We start from the raw sequence: 19,279 nt of genomic DNA on the forward strand, positions 1-19,279 counted from the left end.
GGCGCTGTTGGACGTGTCATTGCAGGACACTTATACACAAACTGTACAAACATGTTTCAGCCAGAATTTCGAAAAAATTAAAGTTATTATGACACCTGTTACACAGTATCAAATTTGTACTTCTATAATGGTTTATAAAAATTGTTGTTTTTTTTTTAATGTATTTTTTGGTTTTCATGTGTTACCCACATGAAAAGCAGGTTGTAATTTTTTTTTTAATGTACATCCATTGTGCGAAGTTGCCCCTACCAAAATGGCCGCCACGTAGGCACGCTAGTTAGCGGGCTGCTACAGCACGCCGACCTATCCAGCCCTCTGTTTGTATCTGTGTCCCACAATCCATTGCGGCGGGGTTTCGAAAGAGTAGCTGGCATGGCTGCCGAACAAGAATTGTCGAGAAAACTACCAAAAGTCTTGTAGTCGACTTAAAACGACGTAAACTCGACAGAAGAATCACTTTGCGGTCCTTTTGGAAGGTTTGTCCTTTTTACTCCCGAGTTGGAGCGACACCTTGTGGAGTTTTTTTGTTTAGCTTCAAACGCAGAAAAAATGTGCTCCAGTGAGGAAGGACCTCTCAAAGAGAAGCTTCTGGGAACCAAAAGGGAGACCGAGCGAGAACGTCGACGACCGTACGCTGTTTCCAAGCAGCTTGGGGCAGGTTGGTCATTTTTGCTTCTGCTGCATCCTTGACATCAGGGGCGTTACCAGTGGGGGGTGGCCGGTCCCTCACCCACGGGCACCCAAAGAAAAGTGGATGTAGTAATGATGGCTGTTTGGGCAGCGCATACGTCATCTCGTAAATAATTGTGTATGTCACTGGACACTAGCTTGGACTCTTCTGCTCCCTCAGCACACAGGGTGCGTATCAGTCCCCACGGAGGGAGCAGCCCCTCCCAGCATATTGCTTCGTAGTAGTGACAGGAATTCTTTTTATAGAGAAGCAACTCTTTCGGCTTGACTGACCAAAATTAGACAGCTCTTTTTGGCTCAGAACTGGCTCTTTAGATTGCTTTTGTTGCTTTAATGCATGTATGACAAATTGTTATGTAACATTTTGCACAAAATGGCTTAATAGGGGAAACAATTCAGCAAAAAAAAAGACTAAAATTGAAAAATAGACACCATCTCCTGTTCTTAAACCTACATGAGGGCAAATAATACTGATATTCTCAACATAAAACATAGGTTATTCATGTGCTATAGAATAGAAGTGTGTTTAAGGCCTATATTGAAACAGTTCCACTGAGGTTGCAGATCAAATCTCAGGGGACTGAGCATTCCACAGCACCGGGGCCCGAATGGAGAACGCTCTCGAACCTGCGGATCTCTTCTTGGCTCTTGGGATAAGTTGAGGGTTATGATCTAGGGCAGGGGTGGCCAACCATTCAGCGACTAAGAGCCAATTTTTCGTCTGTGTTACTACAAAGAGCCACATCATAGTTGTTAACGGGGGCGAGTTGATTATTTTTTTTCTTTGTTACTAAAAAGCCACATTATACACATAAACATCTTTTAATCATGTACGCACGCATACACAAATCTCTACTCGACTAGATCTGATGAAAATAACCACACCAACATGATAATATCAATAATTTTCAACAGTTAACATTGTGAGCACTGTTCCAGATCCATTATCGACTTGAGGTCTGAGAGCTTGGGATAGTCCTTGTCCTTCTCTTCCATGAACAGTTTCACTGGATCCAAAAGCTCAAAGAAGCGAGATAGTACCTGGCTTTTTGACAGCCACCTCACAGTGCAGTGCAGCGGCAGGTCACCTGGAAGTCCTTGGTCCAGTTCAGCGATGATATTCCTGAATATCCTCCGGTTAAGCGCATGTGTGCAGATGAAGTTGACGATTTCCATCACAGGTTTCATGACGTTGTCAAATTTGAGTGATTTAGACACGAGTTGCTCCCTGTGGATGATGCAGTGGAAATCCCAAAAGTCTGGAAATGTTTGATCAGCTTTGTACAGTCCCACAAGCCCGTTCATTGATCCGATGATGGCTGGCGCTCCATCCGTAGCTCTTGCAGTTAGTTTGTTTGCAGGTCAGTGTGCAACTGTTATTCAACAGCTGCATTAATATCGGATATTCTTCGTTCCATACTGTGGCGAGACAGTTGAACATCTGATTTGCTCTGTTTTAGTTTGTTGTCTACAGGAGCCAAGATTTCAAAGGCGTCAATGACGCATTTTTAATGAATTCTCTTTCGTTGTATAGCTTTTTAGCCCGTGCTATGTTCCAAGCTAACTGATACGAAGCAAGCGTTACGGTCTCAGAGTGTTTCATAATTTTTTTGAAAGAAATGCAGCTGTTTTTCTGCTTTGCTTTTCGTAGTCAACAACTTTTTCTTACTAAGTTCAGTCCCTTTTGGAAATTCCTGTTCGATGTTAGGGTGGAGTGAGCTGAATTGACGCTGAAGATTTGAAGCTTTGAATGTGCTAATGCCGCGTTACGTATAAGGCAGATAGGCTTGCCATTACGTTCAATAAAATAATATAAACTCTCCCATTCTGGCAAAAACGTCCTGTGTTCTTCTTCATATTTTAGTTTGGCTGTGCCTTTTTACCTGCCATTTCAAGAGGTAATTTCACATAAATTGACTACAATACATTTTGTCAAACAAATATTTTCTCGTCGCTCGTTTTACGTCACTAAAACAGACATTCATTGTCGGAGTGCCATCTAGCTGTAGGGAAGGCAAATTACAGTGCCGGCTAAACATTCTTGATGCATGTCATGTTACAGCTTCGAAAGAGCCGCATTAAACAAGTTTAGAACAGCTCCTAAAGAGCCGCATGAAACTAGTTCAAGAGCCACATGCGGCTCGAGAGCCGCGGGTTGGCCACCCCTGATCTAGGGTTTGAGCCCGATATTAGGGCTCTTAACTAAATGTGTTTGGGCTCAGGAGGCAGAGTCGTCGTCTTGGGATCAATAGATCGCAGTTTGAATCCCGGCTCCTCCGTGTTACATGTCGAAGTGCCCTTGGGTAAGACACTGAACCCCTAATACCCCCAATAAGCAGGTTAGCGCCTTACATGGCTGCACAGCCGCTATTTGGAAATGTAGAGCACAATGTAAAGCGCTTTGGGAAGTCTTGACTGAAAAGTGCTATATAAATGCAGATCATTTCATATAGGTTTCCAAAAAATGGGAAAAAAAGGTTTAGGGCAGGGGTTACAGCTAGCGTAAGGTGTAAGGCTAAGGTTACAGTCTGAAACAGGGATAGGTCTAAAGTTAGGTGAAGGATTATTTGCGAGGGTTTTGGCTGCAATTTAGAATTTTCAACTATTTTAGGGTTCCAAAACAAGGTTAGGGTCTGACACTAAGGATTAGGCTCCCGTTCTTTTGATCCGGTGTCTTTGGACAGCTCTGTGTTCTTCGCCATGTTACAAGTTCAAGTCTTACCTCAAACAGGTGCATCATGTTCAGCAGGGTTGGGTAGGGTTACTTTAACTGGATTACTTTCAATTACTTTTGGATGACTCCAATACCAAATATGCTAATAAAAGACAAAAGAAACTAAATATTAAGTTTTAAAGCCAACCTTCAAAAACACCCCCTCGCTCCTGTCACAGTTTCTGACTACCTACGTTTTATATTGTGTAAATATAAATATATTTGGTTTCACATTGGTAATTGCCGTACTTTTAAACTTGATGTTGTTTTTTTGAATTCAATGTTACTTTTAAATTCAGTTTTACTCTCATTTCTATGTGTATAGGTGCACGAAATGGGGCGGATTTGAATTTGATGACGCTGTGTAATGACATTAATGGCGTTCTATTCAGTTTCCAAATTTGGCTTTCACGTAAATAAAATAAGGGTTCTGGCTAATAAACAAATGGAATAGTGAAATATCGTTGTAGAAAGTAGATAATAAGTAAGGACAAGGAGAGTTGAACCTGAAATGAACTTGAAGCAAACAGTTTTGGAGCTGACAAGAGCCTATTGTGTGTAGACATCTGGCGGAAGTGATGGGATGATGATGTTGCAGGAAGTCACAAGCTGTTTACAGAGTGAGTCGGGGTGGGTGACCATCATGAGTCATCACGAGTTGTTTTGAGCAATACAATAAAGAGTGTTGCCTTTTTGCCATATCTCCTCTCTGCGTATTTTTTGGGGCGACGCCCAACAACGTTTCCTCCAAAAATGGGAGAACTTAAAATGGAATGAGAGCTGGTGTCGAGAAGCGAGAAAAATGAATTTGGAGCGTGCGTTTTCGAGGTGGAAGGCGGATTTCAACATGATTGGTTGACCCTAGGCCAGGGATGGGCATACTACAGCCCGGGGGCCACATGCGGCCTGTTAAACATCTTAATCTGGCCCGCCGAATTTGAAATAATTAAATTAATTAACCTTGTTACTGTTTTATTTCCTCTGCAATTCAGATGTTTCACCACTGCGTGGGGCACTCTATATATATATTAGCTTTGTTGAGGTGAAGCGTAAGACTACTTCTCCACGTTTGCACCAGTAGGAGACGAAGAAGAAGAGCTTGTTTACATTCAGCGGACTATCGAAAGTTGACGTTACGGAGGCTGCAGAAACAAACCTGTCGTCAGTGTTGGGGGAATAATAAAGTCAATATTTATGTTCCAATCAAAGCCTGTATCTGTAGCGCACCAGTGTGTAGCATTTAATCCGGTCTATTAGTAGAAACAACAAACTGCAACGTTTCACTGCTGAATGAGCCGTTTGTATACACATAGCGTACACACCCGATGGTCAGTTGCCCTGACTGACCATCGGTTACTATGACCTGGATGAATGAGAATCTCCACAGACACAAGAGTACACACGTAAACACTGTGATGGAGACTGTCCAGGGTGTGATCACTGCCTTTCACCCTGTGTGAGCTGAGGAGAAGCACCAGCAGACCCAGCGATGCCAGTTGATACGAAGCGGGTGAAGAGATATATATTTAGGAGATGAATGAATGAATGAGTAGCGTATCCGCGGCGCCGGTATGCTGCGCCGCTATCTTGAATACGGTCCCTGATAATGGACAAAAGCCTGTTGTCACAGATTCTTTTCTAATAATGAGATTGAATAAAACAGGACTTTAAACAAGCAGAGTAAAGTCAGTGATACAAATTGTGGAGACATACACTAAGCCAAAATAAAAATGTCGTCAAATAAAAGGCTTGAAAAAAATCGAAATCATTTAAAATTAAGATTAAATGCAATTATTTGATAAAATAGATGTCGGGATTTGTCAAAAAAAAGTATTCAAGTTTTATATCAATAAAAATAAACAATAAATTAGGCTAACATTTTATTCAGTATTTTGTGTGTTTTCCTTTCGAATCTAAAACTGATTTAATTCTATTTTGCATACTGAAATATATTTTTTTGTACAAACTCGGTATCAATAGATGTCCATATGGAAATGATTTGTTTTTTCAACTCATCAACTGATGAAAATTTTTTATTTCCAAGCTTTTGTTTAATCAGTGCCCAAATATGTTCGGGATATTACAGACACGGCGCGAGACGCCCTTTACATGCCCTTTACCCTTTGACCCACCGCCCATCTGTGAAGATGAGCGGACCTAAGAAAAGGAAAGTGGACAGAGAATGTCGAGTGTTCAATAAGGAGTGGACAACTAAATATTTTTTCACTGAACACCGATCATCTGCTGTTTGCCTGATATGCCAAGAAACTGTGGCGGTTTTTAAAGAGTATAATATCAGCTGTCGCTAACCATGCTAGCAAGCTGTCAACAAAAGAACGGAAGTTTTTGACAATAGAGTCTCTGAAAGGACAAACACGGGGAGAGGACTTGTTTGACCAGTTGTCTGCTGCGATCAAAAATATGAAGCTTCCCTGGAGTAAACTTGTCAATGTCACCACAGATGGATCTTCGAATTTAACGGGTAAAAACGTTGGCCTGCTGAGGAGAATCCAGGATAAAGTGAAAAATGAAAACCTTGACCAGGATGTCATTTTCCTCCACTGCATCATCCACCAGGAATCTCTATGTAAATCGGCGTTACCGCTGAATCATGTTGTGAATCCTGTGGTGAAACTTGTTAACTTCATACGCGCATGGGGACTTCAGCACCGTCAGTTTATTGGATTTCTGGAGGAAACCGATGCGGATCACCAGGACCTGCTTTATCACTCCCGTGTCCGCTGGTTGAGTTTGGGCAAAGTTTTTCAATGAGTGTGGGAGCTCAAAGAGGAGATTGGCGTGTTTTTGGAGCGACAGGAGAAGACTGATGAGTTTCCTGAGCTGAGCAACAAGAGCTGGATGTGTGACTTTGCGTTTTCTACGGACGTTTTTTTACACTTAAATGAGCTCAACGTGAAACTGCAGGGGAAGGAGCAGTTTGTGCACGACATGTACACAAACGTGAAAGCCTTCAAATCCAAGCTAGCTTTAATCTCCAGGCAGATTTTGAACAAGTCATTCACTCATTTTCCTACACTTGCCACACTGAAAGATGCCGGAGCAAAGGTGAAGAAATACAGTGAGTCACTGGATGCACTGCACGCAGAATTCTGCCGTCGGTTTTTTGGATTTCGACAAAATTGACAAGTCACTTCATTTGTTGGCCTGTCCTCTGTCACAAGACCCCAAAACAGCTCCAGAGGAGCTTCAGATCAAACTGATCGACCTTCAGTCCGACCTTGTCTTAAAAGAAAAGTTCAACTCTATGAAACTAAATGACTTCTATGCTTCAATCAATGAAGCCGCGTTTCCAAATCTCTGGCGGAAAGCGCAGATGATGTTGGCTTTGTTCGGCTCAACCTACGTGTGTGAACAAACCTTCAGCGTCATGAACATCAACAAAGCCAGCCACAGATCCAAGTTAACAGACCTACACCTCAGATCCATTCTGAGAATCGCCACAACAAAACTCACTCCAGACTTTGATGTGCTGACTAAAAAAGGAGACCAACAACACTGCTCCCATTAAAATGTGTGCGTCTCCGTGATGCGCACGTTGTCAAAATTCGTTCGTAGTTCGTGCAGATAAAATATAACGCGCTCCACAGACTGAATTGCTGCAACTGTTTCATTCTTGCACTGGTCGTTGTTCACTTTTGGCACCGGGGAAACAAATTAAAGAGAAGGAGCAGGACAAGTACATGTGCATCTCCTACCGTTTTTGAAAAAAAAGACAGTCAAGAGGAGAGTGAAGGTGATATCCTGAAGGATAACAGAATTTTCAGTGCTTTAAAATAAAATAGTTATTCATTTAATTTTCTGTGTTTAAAGACTCATTTCAAAGTCAGATTTTGTTGTAATGCTTTCCTTCATTTTCATTGGAAATTAAAGCATATGTTTTCTCTATATCCCAGATGTGTATTTTTTCTCCAATGAGGTGAGGTTACCAAAGCATGTCATCCATCTGCTCCTGTTCCGGCCCCTTTGTCAAATGTTAGAATTCAATGTGGCCCGCGAATCAAAAAGTTTGCCCACCCCTGCCCTGAGCCAATCCATCCCTTTTGGAGTTCAGTCACTTCCTGTTAGTTGAGCCATCTGGCTGCGTTTTTCTTACATATATAATGTCATAACATCGATATATTTATGAAAATCATATTAATTTCTATTTCAAATAATACTTTTTTTTAATAATACACATACAAAAACCCAGGAGGGACCAATTAAACCCCAGCAGCCAGCCAGACTCTTCCTATGGTATGGCAAAAACTGATGTTGACTGTGTGTTTTCTGTTGATGCCCTTGCATCATCCATTTTGGCCTGGTCAGGGGGATGACCTCATGTGTGGCTCATTCTTAATGTTTCTTCATTTTCCTCATGCTGAGATTTTCTTAGTTTTTTCTTGCCCTCGCGTAGGTTTCAGATCATGGGATGTTGTCGTGGTGGTCTTTGTAGCCCTCTGTGACTGTTGCTGATTTGTGCCAGACGTTTCACTCAAATGGGAAGTGCCGATGCCAGCCGATATTGGCCACATTGACTCATTTTTGAAGGCCTACAGAAAATCTAGCTCTGTAGCTATACAGGCATAGGGCACACCAAAAGGAAGCTTTAACAGTCATCTTTCATGAGACAACAGTTGATTTAATTGTTTTGATGAAATTCCCAAGTTTTTTTTGAAAATACTTGTTTCCTGGAAAACTTCTGAGAAAAATGCCTCCTTGCAAAATGATGCATTTCGAGCAGAAGTTTCTCCCCGGTGCTTTTTCAAGAAGAAGAAGAATTTACTTTTATTGTCATTCTCTGTAACCATGCACACAGAACGAAATGTCGATACATTTAACCCGCACAGTTATACTGTAGCGAGCCGATGCAGCCACAGCCGAACAGGGCGCCGCCATTTTAGCCCATACTGCTGTGTTGGGAGTCATTAGGTGACCAAACCCCCCAATTCCAAACTTATGCATGAACTTTGCAAGAATTCTCAGCCCCTGATGTATCGGGTGACGTGATCACATGATTCAGGTTGTCATGGTGATCGCAGGGTCCTACGAAACGTCATCCCGACAAAGACCATTGGTCGTTTATTTTAGAAAGAATAAAGATTTTAAGCGTTAAAAGTCTGTACTTAACTTTGCTTTTCTCGTCACACTGCGCTTATTTGGCACATACACCGGCGCCTACTCACCGCCCTACAGAGTAATACGGCGAATACAGGAAAAAAACGCGGCACTGAGTGTTGACAAAGGAATCTGATCAAAGCCACTCCTACCATCTAGTGGTGATTTAATTCCTAGAGGCCTAATACTTACTGATCAGCAGCGTCTAAGCCTTTAGATTTTTTTTACGTTTTGGCACTCAGGGACAATGCTTCTGAAAACAAACTAATACGTTATGGCACTGTACTAGTTAAGGGCAATACAAATAAATGTGACTTGTGTCTTGCAGACGTCAGCCAAGAATATCTTCCTACTGCGTGGCAGGAACCAGAATTGCCTGCCGTTAAAATTGAGGAGGAGGAGGATGTGAAGCCTTATCACGTTAAGCAAGAGACAGAGGATGGGGAGCCTGTTGGCGTTAAAGAAGAGGACAATTTTCCAGTCTCGCTAGTGACCGGGGTCTGTTCAACCGTCGAAGATCGAGGTCAACCCGAAGATAACGGTTGGCGGGAGCCTCGAAGCATCAGCTCCCGTCAACACGTGAAAACGGATGACGATGACACATCCTACTCTGCTAACGCTGAAGGTGGTTGCACATGTTCTCAGTGTGGGAAAACGTTTCGAAGCAAGTCTTATATGAAGTTGCATATGAAATTCCACGCTGGTGAGAAGCCTTTTTCTTGCTCGGTTTGTGATAAAAGATTCACCCAGAGTGGAAACTTAAAAAAACACATTAGATCCCACACTGGCGAGAAGTCTTTTGCCTGCTCGGTTTGCGATAAAAGATTCACTGCAAGTGGGAGCTTAAAAATACACACACGAATTCATACTGGCGAGAAGCCCTTTTCCTGCTCAATTTGTGGTAAAAGATTCAACAGGAGTGAGAGCTTAAAAGTGCACACCAGAACCCACACTGAGGAGAAGCGTTTTTCTTGTTCAGTTTGTGATAAAAGATTAATTAACAGTTGGAGCTTCAAAATCCACACTAGAACCCACACTGGGGAGAAGCCTTACGCCTGCTCAGTTTGTGATAAAAGATTCTCCCAAAATGGAAAATTGAAATTACACCAACTAACCCACACTGGGGAGAAGCCTTTCGCCTGCTCAGTTTGTGATAAAAGATTCTCCCAAAATGAAAGTTTGAAATTACACCAACGAACCCATACGGGCGAGAAGCCTTTTGCCTGCTCAATTTGTGGAAAACGATTTTCTCATTATAGGGACGTAAAAACACACACACTAAACCACACTGGCGCCAAGCCTTTTTCTTGCTCAGTTTGTGATAAAAGATTTACCCAAAATAGAAATTTGAAATTACACCAACTAACCCACACTGGCGAGAAGCCTTTCGCCTGCTCAGTTTGCGGTAAAAAATTCACCAGAAATGGAGAATTAAAATCACACCAACTAACCCACACTGGTGAGAAGCCTTTCGCCTGCTCAGTTTGCGGTAAAAAATTCACCAGAAATGGAGAATTAAAATCACACCAACTAACCCACACTGGCGAGAAGCCTTTCGCCTGCTCAGTTTGTGGTAAAAAATTCACACGGAGTGACGTTTTAAAAATGCACACCAGAACCCACACTGGCGAGAAGCTTTTTTCCTGCTTAATTTGTGGAAAACGATTCTCACACAATGGGAGCTTAAAATCACACCAAAAAACCCACACTGGCGAGAAACCCTTTTCTTGTTCACTTTGCGGTAAAAAATTCACCCGAAATGGACACTTGAAATCACACCAACTAACCCACACTGGCGAGAAGCCGTTTGCCTGCTCAGTTTGTGGAAAACGATTCGCCCGAAATGGACACTTGAAATTACACCAGCTAACCCACACAGGCGAGAAGCCTTTTTCTTGTTTAGTTTGTGGTAAAACATTCACACAGAGCGGGGGCTTAAAAAAACACACACTAGCCCACACTGGTGAGAAGCCTTTTGCTTAATCAGTTTGTGATAAAAGATTCATTGACAGTGGGAGCTTAAAAAACACACTGAAACCCACACTGGGGAGAAGCATTTTTTCTGTTCAATTTGTGGTCAGAAATTCACCATAAATGGAGTCTTAAAATCACACCAACTAACCCACACTGGTGAGAAGCCTTTTTTTTGCTCAGATTGTAATGAAACATTCACCTGAAATGGACACTTAAAATTACATAAACAAACCTACACTAGCGAGAAGCTTTTTGCTTGCTCGGTTTGCGGTCAAAGATTCACCCGGAGTGAACGCTTAAAGAGGCACATTAGATCCCACACTGGCGAGAAGCCTTTTGCCTGCTAAATTTGTAGTCAAAAATTTACCCAAAATTGACAATTGAAATCTCAACAACTAAGCCACACTGGCGAGAAGCTTTTTGCCTGCTCAGTTTGTGGTAAAACATTCACACGGAGTGGGGACTTAAAAATGCACAACAGAACCCACACTGGGGAGAAGCCTTTTTCTTATTCTATTTGCGGTAAAAGACTCACCCAGAGTGGAAACTAAAACACATTAGAACCCACACTGGTGAAAACGCTTAGACCTGTTGACTTTGTGGTAAATATTCATCCATATCGGCACTAGAAATTACACACAAGAACCCACACTGGCGAGAAGCCTTTTTCCAGCTCAGTTTGCGGTCAAAGATTTACTAAGAGTGGAAGCTTGAAGAAACGCATTAGAACCCACACCGGTGAGAGGCCTGTGACTTGTTGACCTTGTGGTCAAAAAAAATCATCCATATCGGGCACTAGAAATTACACATCAGAAACCAACTGGCGAGACAAATTTTGCCTGCTCGGTTTGTGGTCAAACATTCACTGAAAGTGGGTGCTTAAAAACACTTAATTGACCAAGTATCATACAGCCAGTCTATAGGAACATAACTGCCACAAAACCATTTCCCCTCACCTTTTTCCAACCACTGACTCTGCCAACAAATCAAAAAAACCCACATTTATTCACAGGAATTGAGCAGACCCTCCAGCTGAATAATAAAGATTTGAAACCCCAAAGTCTTCATATGGATTCAAAAGATTATTGATTTGCATATGTGTCATGTTTCTTGATAGATGATCTATTTCATTGTCTGTCTGCATAAAATTTTGCCTGTTATCAACAATTATGAAACAATAAGATCGCCGACCTAGGTACCCAGGGTTGTGGCCTGGTCCCACCAGAGTCCCAAAACTTGGAGAGCCTGTGGTTTTCTCCGTCCCTGTCGTCCGGATGGCAACAATTCCCGTGAAGTCCACTGCCAAAAGAGATAAGAACCTTTATTTCTTCATCTTCCTGGTTGGCCATGTGATGCTTCTCACACACCTCTCCACTGAGGGACATTTTGTTCTCAAAAGTACACAAAAAGGGTTAGTGCAACAACCTCTTTGGTGTTTTGGGCATATATCCCATGTTGGTGCGCTATGAAAACAATCCTTGATCATTGAAATGAGTCTATTATCTTAAAACCGGGTTCACTGATCAATACTGTTAACCTGTTGCATCATTTCTTCCCCCTTGCTTAGAATGTTTGTGTCAACAATGTGCTTTATTCTTTTGTTTGATTCAATTTTGTCATGTGAATAAAACGTGGTTTAATAAAATCAAACCGATGTTTTTTTTCTTCTGGACTGATCAATCACTATCCCTATCAACGATCTTCAAAATCGATCATTTAAAGCTGAAAATACTTTGTTTTTAAAGTTGGACCCTTCATGATCAATGCTAGACACAGGCTAATTCAAATGAATGCGTGTCGGAAACCGAGAGTGTTGAAGATAAGACCAATTTGTTGATTCGTCTCATACGTGTTCAAAGAAATGCGGGAATCAAAATGACGTAAGAGGGAGTTCTTTTTATTGATACACAATTTCAACAAGAGACTCAGTGAATCAAAGATATGTGTGTGTCTATATAGTTTTCAACATAGCACGTGTACCCGGTTTGGCCCCGTCCTTTTTCACGCCTGAAGGCGTACATGCCCAGGGTTCCGTCCTTATTTGGAAGTGTTCTTAAGTTTATGCCAGTTTATGTCACCTTGCCCTTTGCCGTTATCTGTTGTCCTCCCTTAAGGAGCATTGTTTATCTGCCGAGACCTTCCCGAAATGCCACCAACATTTCCCCCAACTGTAAGCAAGTCTTTCTACATTTCTTTCTAAATGTATGCAAATCTATTCTACAAATGCAAGTTTATTTTCTACAACTGTATTTTGAGACAAGTTTGCATCATAAGAAACACAATGTGAGGTTTGAACAACCCTTCTCGAAAATCTTAATAGCAATCAAGCATATTCACAATTTCATTATATAACATCTTTGTTAGTGTCAATAGATCCGTCCAGGCCAAAGTCGATTGTCCTCGGTCTGAACAAATCCACCGACACCAACAGCAGCAAAACAAACACGACAATCTCAACAGCCATCAAGCATATTCACAATTTTTTTATATCTGACAATATGACGTGACGATATGACGTTTTAACATTTTTTCATGACATTTTCAACATCAATTTAACAATTTCAGCGTTATTATCTTTTAACAGTAGTTATCCAACGTGTAAAGGGCAATACTATTGTGCAAGGGCATAGCTCTGCCATCCCACCCTCCCAAGCAGCATCCTTCCAGTCCTCTGTGTGGGTCCTCTCCCTTCTTACTTCTACTTTCCACAACCAAGGCCGTTGCTGCCGGGACCCCCACAGTGTAGCTCCGGTTCCCCCCTCCGGGTGGGTGCAGACGATTCTTCTTTATGGCTGCGTCCTAGGCCCGCCGCTCGCAGATTGTGTGGTATCTGCAGCCATTTGGAGCACAGCCACGGGGGGGATCTGCCTGCACCTCCATACCAGCAGGTTTCTGGAGGTCCAGATGGCGTCCTTGATGGCGGCGAGAGTGAGCCAGTCCCTGGCAAAGTCGTCCCGAGACCTCCTCGACCGACTCACTCCGTAAAGCACGTACTGTGCATCAGGGACCTCCCCTGCTGGCAAGTCCGGGAACTTTCCTAGTTGGTCGGCTATTGTCCACAAGACCTGGGCAGCGCTGCACTCACAAAAAAGGTGCCTCACCGACTCCTGGGCGCCACAGCCAGGTCGAGGGCACGTCGAAGTCGCTGACATTCCTCGGTGGTGCATTACGGCTCTGACTGGGAGAACTTCATGAGCCACCATCCATGACAAGTCTCGTAGTCTGTTTGGGAGGGCAGGATGATTCACGTTGCTCCAAACCGTTGTAGGTTCGCCAAACGCAAGCCCCCGCACAGGACTTACTGTTGCTCACTTTTGCACAATAGCAATAAGGGCCCTGTGGTTTTGTAAAGTGTGACATTCTTGTGTTTCCAAATCAAACTTCTTTTAAAAATCCCGAATAAAGAGATGTGTTGGTGGCAAGTTAAATGAAACTGGAATCAAACGATTGTTTGGTTCAAGCTTTAGCTTCCGCAAATATGAGCCCATCCAAAACCGGGTCATCGCTTGACTTTTCGGGTTGTTGGGTGGGCCCACAGCGTTTTGGAAGTGGAGAGAGACATATTTGCTTCCCAGGAAAAGCTGGAGGTCAGGCACTCCTTTCCCCCCTTTTTTCTTTTTCATTGTATCTCTTTTTATCCTTTCCCACTTTGAGCCCCAGACAAAGCGAAAGATGGCTCGGTCCAGTTGTAACAGCACGTTTCTTTTGGGCATAAAAACTAAACTGATTGACAAAATATATTATATTATTATAAAAGCAGTGGGAGGATGATCACTCACTAAACATTCTGACAATGACAATCTTGTTAGCATTATCAGTCAGCTTCTCCACTGTAAATCCAGAAAACTGGGGCCTCACTTCCTCAAAGCGATTCCAAAACTCTTGATAAAGAGCCGCCGTTACAAAACTTACATCAAAGCCCTTGCCAGAAGGCATTTTTATGACAGCATGTATCCCCTCCTTTTTAAACTTCAGAAGCTTTTCAATAAACTTGTCAATAAAATCCAGCCTTGACATTCCCTCCGAAAATTGCCACAACATCTTTGAGCAAGAATCGTACGCAGTTATGTCTCCGCCCGCCGGTATAATGCCCGGCCATTGCAGGACTCGGCTGCTTTACTTCTAGCTATATCAAAATGGTTAGAATTGGAAAATTAATAATTAACAATACACTTAAAACCGATGCCAATGAGAGTATAAACGCATAGAACGAGCAGTGCTAACCTGATGCGCCTGCCATCAAAGCCTACTGACTAAAGTGATATCCTTGAATAATTCAGATAAAGGGACATTATGGGAAAATATCCTTGTATAGAAGCTACAATATTAGATGTAGTCGAGGACAAAAAGGTCGAAAGCCGGGACGAGAGAGAGCCGGGATAAGATACATGGGGTTTTGGGGGTTTTTAAGGGTTATTGTTCTATCCTCGTTATTCATTATCCATTATCCGTCATCGGTCAGTTCATAATACGCTACAAAGCCTAGGAGCCGGGACACTTATTCTCAGCCAAAAGGCCAAGCTAAGGTCCCAGCCCCAAAGCATTGCTGCGATCATTGCGAATGCACCGATCCCGGAAATACTGCAATGCCGGGCTGATACATTTTTTTTTTTTGGTTTGAACAAATTTATTGACACTAATAACAGAAAAAACAATCATGACAATCTCAACAGCAATTAAGCACATTCACAATATTATATTTCAATATGACTTTTTTAACAGCAAGCACAATGTGAGGTTTGAACAACCCTTCTCGAAAATCTTAATAGCAATCAAGCATATTCACAATTTCATTATATAACATCTTTGTTAGTGTCAATAGATCCGTCCAGGCCAAAATCGATTGTCCTCGGTCTGAACAAATCCACCGACACCAACAGCAGCAAAACAAACACGACAATCTCAACAGCCATCAAGCATATTCACAATTTTTTTATATCTGACAATATGACGGGACGATATGACGTTTTAACATTTTTTCCTGACATTTTCAACATCAATTAAACAATTTCAGAGTTATTTTCTTTTAACAGTAGTTAACCAGCGTGTAAAAGGCAATACTATTGTGCAAGGGCATAGCTCTGCCATCCCACCCTCCCAAGCAGCATTCTTCCAGTCCTCTGTGTGGGTCCTCTCCCTTCTTCGTGGGTCCTCTCCCTTCTGGGTTCCACAACCCAGGCCGTTGCTGCCGGGACTCCCACAGTGTAGCTCCGGCTCCCCCCTCCGGGTGGGTGCAGACGAGTCTTCTTTATGGCCGCGTCCTAGGCCCGCCGCTCGCAGATTGTATGGTATCTGCAGCCATTTGGAGCACAGCCACGGGGGGGATCTGCCTGCACCTCCATACCAGCAGGTTTCTGGAGGTCCAGATGGCGTCCTTGATGGCGGCGAGAGTGAGCCAGTCCCTGGCAAAGTCGTTCCGAGGCCTCCTCGACCAACTCACCCCGTAAAGCACGTACTGTGCATCAGGGACCTCCCCTGCTGGCAAGTCCGGGAACTTTCCTAGTTGGTCGGCCATTGTCCACAAGACCTGGGCAGCGCTGCACTCACAAAAAAGGTGCCTCACCGACTCCTGGGCGCCACAGCCAGGTCGAGGGCACGTCGAAGTCGCTGACATTCCTCGGTGGTGCATTACGGCTCTGACTGGGAGAACTTCATGAGCCACCATCCATGACAAGTCTCGTAGTCTGTTTGGGAGGGCAGGATGATTCACGTTGCTCCAAACCGTTGTGGATTCGCCAAACGCAAGCCCCCGATACATTTTTTTTGGTTTGAACAAATTTATTGACACTAAAAACAGAAAACAATCATGACAATTTCAACAGCAATTAAGCACATTCACAATATTATATTCCAATATTACGTTTTTAACAGCAAACACAAAGTGAGGTTTGAACAAACCTTCTCGAAAATCTTATTAACAATCAAACATATTCACAATTTCATTATATAACATCTTTGTTAGTGTCAATAGATCCGTCCAGGCCAAAGTCGATTGTCCTCGGTCTGAACAAATCCACCGACACCAACAGCAGCAAAACACAGCCATCAAGCATATTCACATTTTTTTATATCTGACAATATGACGTGACGATATGACGTTTTAACATTTTTTCCTGACATTTTCAACATCAATTAAACAATTTCAGACTTATTTTCTTTTAACAGTAGTTAACCAGCGTGTAAAAGGCAATACTATTGTGCAAGGGCATAGCTCTGCCATCCCACCCTCCCAAGCAGCATACCACACAATACATAAAAATTGTATTATAGAATTATAGACGTTGGGCGCCATTTGTTGAAGATAAGACCAATTTGTTGAATCGTCACATACGTGTTCAAAGAAATGCAGGAATCAAAATGACGCAAGAGGGAGTTCTTTTTATTGATACACAATTTTAACAGGAGACACAGCGAATCAAAGATATGCGTGTGTCTTTATAGTTTTCATCATAGCACGAGTAAATCTATTCTACAAATGCAAGTTTATTTTCTACAACAAGAGCATCACCTGCTGACCGAATTGCTAACCACCAAATTCAATTCTGAACCAAATAAATATAATTGAAAGCCATTTGTTAATGTATTGTTATTTTGGCCATTCAAGAGTCAGAAATCATTTTATGAGTGATGACTTTTGCCAGAACTGAAACTTAACTATGTGTTAACTCAAGACAAAACAAAAAAGGGACTTGGATTTTCCTGGACCAAAATCAAGTTCAGACTCGAAATCACCATGACCACATTGTAGGTGTAACAGAGTTGAAATTTGATTGTTTTGAATGTTTTTTTTAATTCTCACAAAATCTGTGTTCTTGTTGTATTACTGTTAATATTCCGGTACCTCATTCAGTTGTTAAGTCATGGGCGTCTGCGACTGTTTTTTTCGTTTGGCACTTTATGGGCTTCAGCGCTTGCCGTAGCTTAAGTGAATTTGTAAGCATTAAAGATAATTGCAGTCGTGAACAGAGGCCCCTGACTTTTATATTGTTTTGTTTATTGAATGCAGGCAATAAACCCAGAGATTGTGAAACCATGTGTCGTGCATGAAAGAGGGTCGCTACACTGGTGCCGTGACCTACAACTGGATCATTTTTATCAGCCTCTGAGCAGATCCCGGCGTTGCTGCATATTCTTCTTGTGTCCACTAGAGGGTACTGTTGCACTGCATTGGCGCTTTGATTTCGTTTTATGTATTTGTGCCACTGTGCATTTGCTATCAATACGTAAATTATTAGTTAATTTCTGGTTTTTATTTTTTACTGTTTTATTTTCTATTCTTTGTACTACTGAAAGTATAATGGCTGAAGGATATAGTAGTCAAAATGACGATTTTCAGGGCCTTTCTATTGGCAGGGGCAGGGGTGTCCATTTTAATGGTTTGAATGCAAACACACTTACTAGTGGGTATGGAAGTGAAGGTGTAGGTGGTCTCCAAGAACATGTTAGTGATGGGAGGGACAGGGGGCGTGGTATGAGCCCAAACTGGTCTCCAAGTGAACAGTTCTTGAGGGAGAGTGCACAGACTTCAACCCCAATGAGTGATAACGTTGCCCTGCAACACCTGACTGACATGGTAGGCCGAATTGGAGAGCAGATAGGCAACTCAGTATTGGCTAGTCTGCTCTCTTCTGGTTTCATTGATCGCACACATGCACATGACACACCAATGACTGGAAAAGCAGCGACTGTTATGACTATTTCTGACTATTATTACACCATCCCCTGATCTGGAACCAACATGAGCAAGGAAAAACTCAAATAAAAAACTTCAACAAAGGATGTTGCAATCACAAATAATACAGAGATATTGTCCACAAAAAGTATAGGTTATTCATATGCTATAGCGTAGAAGTGAGTCTTAAACTTAGATATAAACATTTCCACTGAGGTTGCAGATCGGATCTCAGGAGAAAGAGCATTCCACAGCACCTTTGGAGAACGCTCTCAAACCAGCAGAACACTTCTTGGCTCCTGGGATTACCAGAAGACCGGCGCTTTCAGAACGAAGGCTTCGGACGGGAACATAGGGGGAAATCAGATCTGAAAGATATGAGGGAGCAAGTCCATGTATGATTTTGTATAATACTAAGAGAACCTTGAAATCACATCTTAGGCTAACAGGGAGCCAATGCAGGTTAGCCAAAATCGGTGTGATGTGATCGGACTTTTTTGTCCTAGTTGAAAGCCTCGCTGCGGCATTTTGTACCAGCTGAAGACTCTTGATTGTGGACTTCAGGAGACCGGAGAGTAGTGCATTACAGTAATCGAGACGGGAGGTAACAAACGCGTGAATTATAATCTCCGCATCCGACTGAGACAGTATAGGACGAATTTTAGCAATGTTACGAAAATGGAAGAAAGCGGTTTTAGTAATTTTCTTCACATGTGTTTGAAAGGACAGATTGGGGTCAAATATGACACCTAAAGTTTTTAACTTAGTCACTCTGTGTGATGGTACGAAGTCTGGATGGCTCCTGTCGTTGCACTTTTGTCCTGTAAAATAAACATTTAAGCAATTGTAGCGTGTATCCAACCCAATCTAACTGTATAAGTTTAAAAGCCATTCCACCATAATGGACTCTTCTTCTCTTTCAAAAATGTCCACTGTCACATGAAAATGGACCTTTGGACATATCTGTCATGTTTGTATGTAAACACTGTATAAACGACGTTTATTGTCTGAAAACTATTTTCATGGACTCAAATGGGTGTATGATGCCTCGAAATCTAGTGTTAGAGATTACCAAGAATCAGATTATTTATCTGACTTTAATTAAAATTTTGTGA

The 19,279-nt window shown here is 42.3% G+C and overlaps 2 protein-coding genes and 1 long non-coding RNA gene across 5 annotated transcripts in view; 2 read left to right on the forward strand and 1 right to left on the reverse strand.

Moving 5' to 3' along the window:
• Nucleotides 1-19,279, forward strand: part of LOC148368411 (uncharacterized) — a 261,108-nt gene that overhangs the window by 84,416 nt on the left and 157,413 nt on the right. The gene's annotated exons all lie outside the window — the stretch shown is intronic.
• On the forward strand, nucleotides 333-12,156 carry LOC148368419 (uncharacterized). Of its 3 annotated transcripts, none has more exons than XM_088330435.1 (3): nucleotides 333-658; nucleotides 8,847-9,221; nucleotides 11,688-12,156. In XM_088330435.1, exons 1-3 carry the CDS (start codon nucleotides 550-552, stop codon nucleotides 11,783-11,785), a joined length of 582 nt encoding a protein of 193 aa, XP_088186561.1. In that variant the 5' UTR covers nucleotides 333-549; the 3' UTR covers nucleotides 11,786-12,156. The 3 variants fall into 3 exon arrangements, 2 of the variants coding, with proteins under 2 accessions (XP_088186561.1, XP_088186560.1); XR_015849931.1 differs by having other exon boundaries at nucleotides 338-476; nucleotides 561-658; nucleotides 8,847-12,156; XM_088330434.1 differs by having other exon boundaries at nucleotides 8,847-12,156.
• LOC148368420 (uncharacterized) lies at nucleotides 1,494-2,759 on the reverse strand. The gene is made up of 2 exons (XR_015849861.1): nucleotides 2,574-2,759; nucleotides 1,494-2,517 (listed from the first exon to the last, which is right to left on the reverse strand). It is a non-coding gene; the product is annotated as an uncharacterized LOC148368420 (long non-coding RNA).

The sequence above is a fragment of the Urocampus carinirostris genome, chromosome 3, assembly GCF_059441175.1.
Source record: "Urocampus carinirostris isolate Australia breed hairy pipefish chromosome 3, RoL_Ucar_1.0, whole genome shotgun sequence".
NCBI classification, from domain to species: Eukaryota; Metazoa; Chordata; class Actinopteri; order Syngnathiformes; family Syngnathidae; genus Urocampus; species Urocampus carinirostris.

Bases quoted from the DNA above. Each gene is read 5' to 3' on its own strand.
- LOC148368419 (XM_088330434.1), top strand. From the start codon at position 550: ATGTGCTCCAGTGAGGAAGGACCTCTCAAAGAGAAGCTTCTGGGAACC. The intron at 659-8,846 runs GTTGGTCATTTT...TGTGTCTTGCAG, and splicing joins TTCCAAGCAGCTTGGGGCAG to ACGTCAGCCAAGAATATCTT.